The sequence below is a fragment of the Vidua macroura genome, chromosome Z (genome assembly GCF_024509145.1).
Source record: "Vidua macroura isolate BioBank_ID:100142 chromosome Z, ASM2450914v1, whole genome shotgun sequence".
Taxonomy (NCBI): Eukaryota; Metazoa; Chordata; class Aves; order Passeriformes; family Viduidae; genus Vidua; species Vidua macroura.
Window position 1 is genome coordinate 66,387,506 of NC_071611.1, and position 13,512 is coordinate 66,401,017.

General features: G+C 41.6%; 1 protein-coding gene across 1 annotated transcript in view; it reads left to right on the forward strand.

Moving 5' to 3' along the window:
• The first annotated feature begins 346 nt into the window (after positions 1 to 346).
• Positions 347 to 13,512, forward strand: part of PCSK1 (proprotein convertase subtilisin/kexin type 1) — a 29,512-nt gene continuing 16,346 nt past the window's right edge. The window contains exons 1-6 of the mRNA XM_054003973.1: positions 347 to 561; positions 2,053 to 2,157; positions 5,453 to 5,563; positions 7,816 to 7,962; positions 8,420 to 8,496; positions 10,122 to 10,210. Of these exons, the coding sequence (XP_053859948.1) occupies positions 379 to 561; positions 2,053 to 2,157; positions 5,453 to 5,563; positions 7,816 to 7,962; positions 8,420 to 8,496; positions 10,122 to 10,210 (712 nt within the window). The 5' untranslated portion in view covers positions 347 to 378. The remainder of the gene's footprint in view (positions 562 to 2,052; positions 2,158 to 5,452; positions 5,564 to 7,815; positions 7,963 to 8,419; positions 8,497 to 10,121; positions 10,211 to 13,512) is intronic.

Below are 13,512 nucleotides of genomic sequence, written 5' to 3' on the forward strand. Positions count from 1 at the left end.
TGCCCCTCGACCCTCGGGGACCAGACCTCGCATCCCCCTTCCCGCCGAGTCGCTGCCACTCCCGCCATCCCCCCGTCCCCGTCCCCCGGGCTTCGCCCCCGCGCCCCCGCCTCCATCCCGCTCGCTTCCGCGCCCCCCCCCCCCCCCCCCCCCCCCGGCTCGGGGACCAGGTACACTTGACGTCAGGATGGCTGTCGTCGTTTTGACGTGTAAACACTCATTTCCATTCCGGCTCCGGAGGGTCTGTGAGCCTCGGGCAGCCGCGCCGGCAGGCAGGCAGGCAGGGCTCCGCTCCGCGCTATCGCGTAGCAACGCGGCGCCGCATCCCGCCCGCATCCCGCCCGCATCCCGCCCGCATCCCGCCCGCATCCCGCGGCCATGGCCGGGCGGCGCTGGGCCAGCCGGTGCGCGGCCCTGGCCGTGCTCCTGGTAGCCTGGTCCCTGCCCCGAGGAGGCAGCGCCGGGCGGCTCTTCCTCAACGAGTGGGCAGCGGAGATCCCGGCCGGCCCCGACGCTGCCAGAGCCATCGCGGACGAGCTGGACTACGACCTGGTGGGGCAGGTACGGCCGGGTAGGGGACAGCCGCCACCGCGCATCCCGCAGGATGCTCCGCGACGGGGCTCCTTTCCCATCCCGCGAGGCTCCTTCCCTCCCCTCTCCCTCAAACTTGTGCCCGGCTGCCGCCGGCGGAGCTCCGGGGAGTTTAAAGCTCCCGATCCCCCACCACAGCCTCCCCGGGTCCGGGTCTGCCCCTGACGCCCGGCGAGGGACAGCTCTCTCGGAGGGGACAGGGCAGGGCGACTCGGCTCTTCCTCCGGGTACCGGGCGGGGACCTCCGGCTCTCCTTGACGGGAGAGGGCAGGGCGCTCCCGCTCTTGGCGGGACTGGGCAGGGTCGGGCGGGACGTCCGGCTCTCCCTGGAGGGGTCCAGTCAGGGAAGCTGGCTCTCCCTGAGGAGAACGGACAGAGTCAGTCAGGGCACCCCGCTCCTCCTGAGGAGACCGGCCGGGCACTCCACTGTGCCACAGGGGACCGGGCAGGGCGCTCGGCTCTTCCCCCGCAGTCCGGGCAGGAGGAGGAGTGCGCGGGGAGTGTCGTCTACGACCCCGCGTTGCCTCCGCCCCGCCGGCTCCATTGCCATCGCGGGGCTTCTCTCCAGCCATCCCTTGGGAGCTTTTTTTGGGATGCCGTGACGTCAGCGTTGTCAGGGATGAGTAACCGCCGTGAGGGAGCAGATTCTCACCTCCCGGTGAGGGTCCTGTGCCGGGCACGGCGTCCCCCAGCGCTGGGACCCTGCTGCCCCCGGCCCGACCCCGTGGTCGGGGTCGCGATCAGCCCCCCTCCGTGCTACTGGTGCTGTCTGCGGGCAGCCCCCTCTGGCCACCTGCCCATCCCCGTTTTAGGGCACGGCCGTGTTCAACGTGCTCCCAAACCCGTAGGTGTGATCCCACCTCTGTGGGTTTGGTCCTCCTGCCCTTGTCACCAGTACATTTGCCCCCACAGCTGTCAATGAGCCGGTCCTTAGGGAAGTGGAGTGTTCAAAGTCAGTGGGGTGCACCTGGCTTGCCCGGTGGCTGGCTGGCTACTGAGCAAGTGAAAATGGTGCTACAGTGGGTGCCTGTACAACCCAGCCCTGCATTGAGGTGTCTGAAGTCGTCCAAAAAGCGTTTCACACCTGTCCAGCAGAAACCCAGGAAAGGCAGATAAAACTGATGTGCAACCTGCCCATCGAAATGTGGCCTTGCCAAGGTGTGTCCATGATTGTAGCGATCACTAGTAGAGGTGCTGTGTAACTTGAGTCCTGTAGTAGTAATGACTGCGCTTGTGTAGCCCAAATGAAATTACTCCCCCAGCTTCTTCTAGCAGCACACAGGCTGAGAGAAGCACTTGTTACTGGAAGAGTGCTTCCTTATTTGGATTAAAATATCTGCAGGCTAGTTTCTTGCTCTTTTGTCTTTAAGGCAGTGTGAATTCTTTCAGGTTTTGATTGTTGGTACTTGCTCACAGTGGGGAAATACTTCCTGACAATTAAAGCATGCCTGTGTCTTACAGATTGGATCACTGAAAAACCACTACTTATTCAGACATAAAAGTCACCCAAGACGGTCCCGAAGAAGTGCTATTCATATCACTAAGAGACTTTCTGATGATGAACGGGTAAGTGTTAAATTTATTCTCTTTTTTTGTAATTTTTTTTATTCTGTCTCTTTACCACTAGCTTCGTAAAGAGGTCACAGGCAGGCTTTCCTCATTTTGCAAATCTAATATATTCAGCCATCCATACTCATGCTGAATAATACTTAACTATTCTGTCATTCACAGGCAGAGGCTGACCCTCCCTTACCACATATTTTATGAGAGCTTTCCAAATTAAGATTTAAGATGTGCAGCACCAGAATTTCATATGTTGATGTGCCACTGAAGAAAATGTAAACAGGGAACCAAGGGGCTGGATTCAAAGTAAAAATCCATAGATGCACTAAGTTTAATTAGGCCACGTCTGTGCAATTACCATGTGAATTAGGTTTGATTTAAAGTGACTGAATATTAAGTAAAAAAAAAAAAGAACCAGGGATAAAGGGCTGATGTTCTGCTGGATTGGCTTCTACAGTAAGCCAAAATCCCTTCTCAAAGGATCCATCACACATTCCAATGTTGCAATGATATGCCACTGCAATCAGAGAACAGGCAAACTGGAGAGGGGTCTAAGGTACAACCCACTGGTGAAGCAGACCCCGCGTTTGTCTGGCTTTATTTCAGAAAGAAGCATTTCTGTTTGTAACCATAATAAAAAACAGAAGTGCGTGACAAATTTAAAGAGCAGACCACAAAGCTGTCAGCCTCTCTTACAAACTATTTGCTGGGAAATGTCACAACAACAACATTTGATTTTAAGATCAGCATTGTTGCAACAATCATTGTGACAATAAACGCTGTCCAAATCATGAAGTAACCTAGTTGTCAAACCAGCAAGTTATAATATAAGGACAAATCACTTCAGAATGAGTAATCTTCTATCTGGAGGTTTTAGATGCAAATGTCAGCTAAGAGGAAATATTCTGTGTGGCAAGTCAGGGTGTTTGTTTTGCCTGTTTTGTTTCAAAACTGTACAATTTCATCTATTTCCTTGCAAACAGGGACTGGTTTAACAGTTGAAGCTGAAAAAATCCTAACTTGGCAATGTTCAAACCTGCAGATTCAGTCTAAACTAGTTCAAATTTATGACTACATATATGACCACATGTCCCATGTCATTGTAGTACGATGTTCAGGATCAGAGTTTTGGGTGCAGTCTCTCTCTTTTACTGCATCAAATTAATCTGTTACACAGGGAAGAATGAGAGTGTCCAATGCATCACATTCTAAAATAGTAGCAGAATGGAGTGATTGTATTATATTGCTACCAGACATTTAGATTCAAAGTGCTGCAGGTGATTTGCTAAATTTACTCCAATTTCCATTTTATTTACCATCCAGTATGCAAATTAATTCTGTGAATAAATGAGATGTAATTATGCATTATGTAAGTGTATAAACACAAAGCAATCATGTAACTCTGTAGTTACACAAGGACCTTTGCTCTGAAGAGCTGCTCTTGCTCAGCAGTAGCCTACTTAAAAAGATTTATATTCAACCTTTAAAAATAGAAAAGGAAATCCTATTTTTGTTTGTATAACGCCTTCATGAATTTTACGGTATGTTAAGTGTGAAAGTTGTGGTAAAACTTGTCTCTAATCTGAATATTTATTTGCTTCCTATAGTGTTTGTTGTAAAACAGATAAAGGCTGTGAATACATTGAAGGGATATAATTATCTGGTTACCTAACTTCTTCTAGTATTTGCACTAGTTTCCAAGTCTACTTTCTTGCAAGTAGATTTGAATTGAGGATTTTTTTACTGCTTTATGTATCAATGATTGGAGATTTGGCATGGGGCCTTCAGCTTCTGCTGGAGATGGATGGCTGGAACATCATCCAGCTGCTGAGTGACAAACATTTTCCTTATTTGCCTGACATATGTGCTTGGGAGTTTCAGCTCATTTCCCTTCAGTGCACTTGCTCACTGTGAAAAGAAATAACAAGCATGGAAGTTGTCAACTGCTAATTACTGTTGGGTGGTGAAGAGGTCAAGCTTTTCTGTGGGCAGGGAAGAGAGATAGAGGTAATTGCTCCAATGTGTGCACAAGTATGTATGGCCTGAGATATCAATAGAGCAGTTTAAAATACCTAAGCTTGTATGGGTATATTCGTCTTCTATGACCAAGGTTTGTAGGGGGTTTAGGACTAAATATATAGCAAAGAGAATCATAAACATGCCTAATGCAGATACCATTTTAAAGGATTTATGTTCTTGTAGTGAATTTTCATTAGGCTTTCATTAGAAAATTGCATTTTAATCAAATCATACTTTTTAATCATAACTTCTGAGTCATTATTATCTCATATATGGTAATAGATGTCAGAATCATAAAGCTGCTCAATCACAGCAGATAAAAGGAACAGAATCTATTCAGAGCTTGAAAGTAAAAGATTAGATCCAAGGCATGCTCCATGTGAGGCTTGTCACAGGAACTTGGCAACCTTACTGAACCTGAGTTTGCTTTGCCTGCTTGGAATTTGGGATGAAAAGGACCAACTATATCTGCATCAGAGTGACCATACAAGGAACAACTAATAATGTTTTATTCCCTTTCCAAAAAGAGCACACAGCACAGAGAGAGGCATCATCATCAGGATTTCATCTGAACTGGGTTCAGTAATGCATTCAAGGGCCATACACATTTAAAATACAACCTAGAGCCTTAGAGACTGCTGTGCCTGTGCACAAAGGCTGTGCAACTCATTTGATGCTTTATCAAAGCATGCTGAAGCATTTTGGCTTTAGGTGCCTTAAGTGGAATTATGCCGGTGATGAAGTTAGTCTAATATTCGTAGCTTGCTAATTGACCATTCTTCTTCAAAACACCACTAGCAAGGAGACTTGGAAGTTTAGCTGGTCTGTGAGTAACAGCATCATTATAATTGCTAGACTAAAGCCAGAGACTCTTTCCTTTTCACTCCCAATAGAGAGTGAATAAAAGATAAATAGGAGAAAGAAGCAGGCCATGGTTTTCCTTGTTTCAGTAAGAACCATTGCTTAGATGACCTTCTAGCCATACTACACGGTTTTATTTGATGTAAAAACCTGCCTTGTATCATTCACAGGTGTTCCTTGTTAACTTGTACTTAATGATTTTCTGTAGAATTGATTCTACAGTATTGTGATTTCACCAAGTTCTCTTCCCTAAATCTCACTGTACTACAGTTTAAATAATCCTCTTCTCTGTACTGAATATTGTTCATTTTGCTTTAGGCACCAAAATCTCTCTGTGTGACAAAAGCCCTTATACTCCAGGTTAAGAAAGTCCAAAATTAAAGAGGTTCACTTATCATATTTTTACAAATAATTGTAGGTGTCATGGGCAGAGCAGCAGTATGAAAAAAAGCGAACTAAGCGTGCTGCTGTGAGAGACTCAGCAGAAAGCTTTTTCAACGACCCTATGTGGAATCAGCAGTGGTATCTGGTAAGTATTTGTTGCTCTGTGGAACTGGGGAAGGTGGTTGTGCCACCAGCTGCACTATTTTACCAGTATCAGAGTGATTGCACCAAAGGTAATAAATGAAGAGTCCTTTTCGTTAGTGTATGCTGTAAAAATGAGTGATCTCTGTGCATAACATTTTCAGGCAATGTTCTCTCTTCTGTGGAATATCACTTCTACAAAGATTCTAGATAGCAATTCAGCTGCTATTTAGTATGGGGGAGGGGGATGATATCACAAATTGTTAACTGTTAAAACCAATTTAATGATAATTTAAAAATATTTGTGGGTTTTTGTGTAAGAAGTCCATTACCATATCTGAAGCTGGCCATCTATTTCTTTATTAAAATTGGTAGTGCAGAATACATACACCAGATGAAAACAAAAACATCTGCATGCACACAGCAAGCACTTTCAGCCACATGGACTAGGACTTATATATTAGAGGGTCTCTAAGCTCACTGACATGCTCAAAACCTCAGGGAAAAAAATTTCCTGAGCTCCATAGTTTCTGTCTGCATGTGTCAATTGAGAAATACAGTTGATCACTTAGGTTTTACATGGTTTCTTCCAAAAGCCTGTGTTTCCATTGTGCATCTAGCTGTACCTTCAATCTGGGATTCATTGCTTTCACTCAGAACAGGAATGGGCTTAAAGGGGGGGTATAGCAAATCAGAAAGAAAGATCAAGCACAAATGGGGCACGAGTGGCTGGAAATACTTTTCCTCAATTCATCTTAGAGAAATCACACCAAACTCTAGGCTGCTTTCCTTTATTTGAGCTAGGGAAGATAAATTATAAACCACATAGCATAAAATATTTCCATGAAGATTCCTGCAGACTTTTTCTGAACAGAAAAAAAATGGTTATCTGTAAGAATTCAGCTTTTCTTTGATCAAGAATGTCTGTTTGCTTCCTTGCCCATATCCAAAAAAGCAGGACATTTCCAAGATGTCTATATTAGACAAATACACAAACACACACATGATTCATAAAAGCAGTCAGGGGAAAAAAAAACCTGGCAATGTTCTGCTCTCCAGGAGATTTAGTTCCTTTTCCCACCTATTTATAGTTTTCACTACTTTTCCCTCTAGTTTTCACACATGAGAAATAAAAACATGTTGCTTAGCCTTGCTCACAATGAACATTGAAGTTTTCTGATAAAATGCATGAAAGTGTTAGACATTTTCTTCCAAAATACCAAGGTTTTTTGCCTTGTAGTGAATAACTATTACCTTATTTTTATTATTTGATGGCAACAGTTTTAGCTCTATCCTGCGTACCTTCATACATCACCAGGAAAAATATTATTTGATGGATTCAAGAGAACAAAGCTTGAATTCTCATATAATTTCCTGAATGGAAGCAGTCAGATACAGATAGCAGAAAATGAAAGAAATTTCACCCCCATAACAAATTTCTTTTCCTAAGCCTTGTATTTTATGCAGTATTTCTTTGGAAACAAAGACATACAGAAAACCTGCTGTCAGCTAACGTAACTGTGCACAGAGAAACTGTTCACAGAGAATGAAAGTGCTTCTTTTTACATCTCTGCTTTTATGGGGGCTGTAAGCATGTTTTCTAAATTAGATGTATGTACTGCTCCTTTAGTATTAGAGGGGGAAAATGACCCATTTAGGAGATACTCTTCAAAAAACTTGCTGCAGAAGAGAAGGCTATATATGATTCATACTTCCAGCTGATTTACCACAGGAACAGCAATGAGGGTAGTAAAGAGAAAATTGTGATTCAACACAGTTGCTCCCAACCAAACTACTACCTTAATTGTTTTACCCATTAATTATTTTGCTCTGGCTAACTTTAATGTCCAAGGAGAAAATACACTTGGAGGAAATCCAGATCACTGCACTGCGGGCATTGTCTTGGCTCCTCATCAAATGGAAAGAACAAACATAAGCAGGTCTGATTATTAACCCAGTGTTCCAAAGTCCATGGGTGCATCCCCACCACTCCTTTCAGTTTCTGCTGCCTACTTACCAAAAATACAAGATGTTTTCTGTTTAGGAGTGGTCTTCAGGGATATTCAAGCAGCAGGGTAAATCTTTCAGTCCCACAAGTATCTGATGAAATTAATTTTTGTTTTGTATTTGCAAAATTTGAGCAAAATACACAAGTTCTGGCTGAGATTGTTTACAGCATCTTTAGAATACAACTTTGGACCTGTTTGGTATAAATAGATAAAATGCTGATATATTTGAATTCCTTCTGTCCCACAGCAAGATACAAGAATTACTCCATCCCTGCCCAAACTGGATCTCCATGTTATTCCTGTGTGGCAGAAAGGATTCACAGGCAAGGGAGTTGTCATCACAGTCCTCGACGATGGATTGGAGTGGAATCACACTGACATCTATACTAACTATGTAAGCTTGAGCATCAGAATGCTATGAAATACATTAACTCATTGCAAATTTGATAAACAGACACTCTTCCCTAGCTCTTTGTTCTGTAAGTCAGCTCCTGCAGTACAAAGACTGAAATACTTGCCTTAGGCATGATTTGGAACCTGGTCTGTCTGTGTCACACGAAGCTGAATGTCACTTAGCAAGGGTAGCGGGGCAGATATTCTGTTGTTTTGTTTTTCCTTCAGTAGATTTAGTTCCCAGACACATTTGTATGTAGTGGTTTAATGCTAAATTATTAAAGCTCCATGAAAAAGTTATAGAATTGTTAATAGCATCAAATTCTACCAGATTGATTGCTGCCAATATGAGGCACGTCAAGTAAATAAATACACTCTAGAACCCATTTTGTTAGCAATTTAGAAATGCCTTTTCTAGTTATCTGAATTAATTCTGCTTCTCTTTTTTTTGCATGTAGGACCCAAAGGCAAGTTACGATTTCAATGACAATGATCATGATCCCTTTCCTAGATATGACCCAACAAATGAAAACAAGTGAGTAGCTTCACAGCTGTCTGAAGACAGCAAAACATTACAGTGTTAGTTTGTGTGACAGAAGGTACAAGTGGAAAAATTTCTGTGTAGGTGTCCTGTGGCAAATATTTTGTAAGAGGAAGAATTTGTTTAACAGAAGCACTGGATGGTAGAGCTTGGAAGGGATTTCTGAAGGTCATCTGCTCAAGCAGGGAGCTCTAGAGCCTGCTGCCCAGGATGATCAGGATGGCTTTTGAACACTTCCAAGGAGGGAGAGGCCACAACCTCCCTAGGCAACCTGTGGCAGTACTCGGTTGCCCTCAATGTAAAGAATCACTATTGGATGCTCAGAAGGAACATCCTCTGTTCCAGTTTACAGGAGCATTCTCACATAACATTGATATAAACACTGGGATAAAATTCCCAGATGAAGAACTTCATAATTATAAACTCCCTATGACATCCTGAATTTCTTCATGCCACATGAAAGGTGCTGAGGTGTTTCTGCAAGGTGAAGGGAATAATCTATTCTTGTGTCTCTGTGTGTTTCTGGAATGATACTTCCCAAAGTATACTTTAACTTCAATTCTCTGCTTTCCACTGGCAATTATATAAACAAAAAAAAAGTCTCTTCATGGGTCTGTCAGACCTGGGCACGTCCATCATAGTCCAGTTATGGATTTTGTCTATAAGAAAGAGAACAGGAGGGATCTCCCTAGAAGCTGGTACACAAAATAATCAATTTCTTAAACAAATTAGAATGCCACTACTCAGTAAAGATGGCAAGAAATGGATGCATTGGTTCCCTGTTTCCTATCAGACAATACAGTAGCATTCACAACACAAATCATTGTATGAGGGAAAAAAAAAGAAAGTTCAGTCTGACAATAATATATCCATGAATAAAATATTTGAAAAATGGCATTTCTACTTTGTTACAGTGTTATTTTAGAGAAAGAAGCCATTATCTTCTTGTTATGATGTCATTATCTCTTAAATCTACCTGTATTGTCTCTAATCTTTATTAATAAGTAAATGGAATTCAGCCCAGAAGCATTGAGGCATGTCACTGAATAACAATCTGTAGCATTACATAATACAGTGCTCTTACCTTGACACTTGTAGGAAGGCATTCTGTATTGAGGAATTAGAATCACTGATGGAGAAAAAAAAATGAATTGCATAGAAAATAGTTTGTTACAAGAAAAAATTAGCAACGGGGATACTTTAAAGGCTCACTTTCTGAAATCCTAAATAAATGCAGTAATTTAGAAAAGAAGTATCTAAACATGTGATTAAAAAATATTTGTATCATGTTTCCGTCCAAAATGTTTCTTAGCTCCATAATTTTATGCCATTTTTTCCACTCTACTAAAATACTGATACCTGCAGTGAAATTAAAGAAAGCATTTATCATCTCATGAAAATATTTCTTTGAGCATTAAGTAGGTAAAATTATATTTAATGAAGCTTAGGAGAAGTAAGTATTTTTTGTATCATGTAGATACAATTCAACAGCTCTTCAATAACTGCACTGCATTAATTGAAAGGAAGAATTTGAACAAACCAAGGTCCTTGATGAGTCTTTCTGTACAATACAACAAAGCTGTTATGATGTATTCTTTATTCTTGCTGTATTTATTCAGGCATGGGACACGGTGTGCTGGAGAAATTGCCATGCAAGCCAACAACAGAAAATGTGGAGTTGGAGTAGCCTACAACTCCAGGGTTGGAGGTAAGGAAACAAAAATAATTAGATGTCTAATATGAATGGAAACAAGACAGATGATGAATGTTGCCAGATACCATTAGTCTGAAATATGAATGACTGGTCATTCTCAGAAAACATTTATCTTGCAGTATTATAAGCTTCAAAATTCTGTCTGGCAACAGTGCTGAGTGACACCTGTACACGACAGGATTTCTTTAGCGAAGTCTGGAATTTGGTTATTAATAAATAGATAGGTGGAGTATCTAACAACAGCAGCAATAGTATAGATGGGGATGATGATGATAACAACAACAATAATAAAACTATTAATCATAATGTTAAGAATATTAACAACAATTAATAATATTAGCAACAACAATGATAGCAACAATTTATAATTTACCTAGAGTTAAGATAGTATATTTTAAGGAATGAAGAACTAACTACTTATTATTATTTATCCAGGGAAGGTAAGGGATTGAGTAGAGTGAAAGTAGGAGTACACAAAATTATACCCATCAATATTTGCAGCATATTGTTTCCATTTACACAATCACATTCAAAAGGTCATGTCAGTCAAGTCTTGCAAACTGCTGTCCTTTTTGTTTCAACACCTTCCTTCCCTACTGTCACCACAAGTTAAATCTGAAAACAAGTAAAGTCTTTCTTGCCCATCAATCAATATCGTACTTTTGGTTTTTAATCAGTGACTCAATCTGTTAGTTGTTTATGAAATAATAATGATGCAAGTATCAGTTGCAAATGGTTATTTAGCTCAGAGGAAGTTATTTGTACAGTCTTTCTTTATCCATTTTTCCCTCTTTTTCCTTCTAAACTACAGGAGTGGCAATTGACACCCATAACTGTCGTTCCCACCACTTCAGCGTGGTGTTTTGTCAGCTCCCAGTTACTCCACTGAGCTGTCATGGATGTCAGCTTTGCAGTTTCCCATCGCCATAATGCATTATGCTGTCATGATCTGTTTAAATAAAATATCTCACTCATAATATGAAGACATCAGATTTTCAAAGGAAGGCAAAATGGATGAAGCTGCAAAGATGTCTGGACTCCCACTGTGCCCATATTTTAAGTCTCTTGCATCTACAGAGGAGGTTCTTCCACAGCTATTTGCATATGATCTGTGCTCATTTGCAAATGCAAACTACAGATCTGTGCGGGATGATTTATCTAGAAAAGGGAAATAACAGCAGGAAAAGCAGTCCAGCAATCCATATTACCCAGCAAGCAGCATACACTTGGGTGGGGAGGAGGAAGAGTGGAAAGTTGAAAGAAATTGTAAGCTGTTAGATGTGACCAGACTGATTAATACCCAGACAAGGGTGTAAGAAAAATATGTTCAAAGAGCAGTGGAAGATAAGAGAAGTCTTCAAAATATTCAGATAAATTTGGAGTGGATAAACACTGGAAGCTTTTTTGATGATCCAAGCTCTACAAGATTCATTTCTCCAGAGGCTGTTTTGGCTGTTTTGGCTGTTTTTTTCCTTTTCTCTTCTTCTTTTTTTTTTTTTTTTTTTTTTTTTTAATCCATGAAATGACATATTGCACACTTCTACTCGACATTAGTTCAGGATGACTTCCTTAAGTGGCTGTTTACTTGTAGCAGTTGCCATATTAGACAAATCCAGTGGTCCACAGCCAGTGCCTTCTCTCTTGATAGCAATATCTGCTTCAGGGAAAGAAACCCTGACAATGTGGAATACCTTGTTCTCCAACCTTCAGCATCACAGGTTGGTTTAACTTTGCCTTGAGGGGTGAAACAAAACATTCCATTGATTTTTGTTGTTGTTGTTGTTGTTGTTGTTTGTTTTCTGTGGAAATATTGAGTTTAACAGTCCTGAATATTCTCTCCAGTCACATCAATGCCTGGCCCTATTCTGCAACATTGACCAGTTGCAGCCTCTCCAGTGCTTTGTAGCTGTGAGTACCATGGGCTTCTCTGTGTGCTGTGTGAAGAAAAAATACTCTTCATGCCAGTTTTCAAAGTGACACCTTTAACATTCACCTCTTGGTGTTTGTAGAGCTGAGAAATGTGTATCGATCACCTCTGGTATAAATCAGTGTATGTGTATTTTCCTGCATACCTGACCCTACCACTGTGTTATGATATTTCCATGGTGCTGCCATGGAAATTAAATTATTAAGAAGCTCCATTTTACAAAGGACTGGGCTGAGAGTTCGTGTTGCTAAAAATAGCCCTTCTGCCAGACAGATGTGTGTCTGAAATTACCTTGGGCTTTGCCTGCTTTTGATTTTGTGGGACTGGTGATGGGAGCAAGAATAGAAAAGAGTTTATTCAAGAGGACATAATTGGAATCTGATTACGGGAATATTACTGCAGTCATCAAATCCCTGAGTTGACTTGAGCAATCAGGATTTCTGAGGATCGGGAAGGCAAGGCAGTGATTTTTTCCTTGAGCTGTTTTCATCAATGTGGAGTCATTGCTCTTGGGATTTTTTGAGTTTTGTTTTGTTTTGTTTTCCCTTTACTACATTATTTATCCATAGACTTGTCTGTCTTTATCTGTGGGAAGTATGTGCACATTACTCGTCACCTTCCCACTATCTCTATGTGTTGCAAGCTCTCACCTGGGGCTTGCAGTCGCTTTCACACAGGCAGATCTTTGCTGGCACGAGAGAATCTGGAAATTCTGAGCCAACAACAACAACAAAAAGAGTAATCAAACCATTCTCAGTTTAAGACAATCCTGGGTAACTGGTATTTTTAGTACCTGAGGCACAGGATATACCTTGGTGCTTTTCCCAGCTTTGTGAGTGATAGTGGAGCAGCTGTGGTAAAGCAGATTAAGTCCCTTGTCTGATTTTAGCACTAATGAATATGAAATAATAAAGCTCAGCTTTATCTCAGAAGTATTAGGAATATTAAGAGGTCAGCCATTCGGGAAAGGAATTATGCTTGCAGTCTTTTTTTCTCTGCTTGATAACATAAAAAAAAGAACAAGACACCGAGCTGCAAGGGTAAGGTTGGAGGTTTTTTGGTTTTGGGTATTTTTGGGTATTTTTGTTTTTTTTTTTTCAAATAGAATGACTACATTTTGCCCGCTATCTTTTGTGGAAAATACTAGAAAATGAGTAGTCATAATTCACCAACTGCCAGCAATGGTGCAGCTGCTGTAGTACTAACCTGTCAAATCCAAGGGAACCCAGACATTTTTATTGCTTGTAAACACAGGCTGAATCCTGACTGAGGTGACTCTTATATTGCTGCTTTTGCTGTAAGTGCCATGCCATAGTGGTGATTTTGCCAGATTTCTGGTTTTTCTGCTGTCTTCCAGCTTTGGACAGTG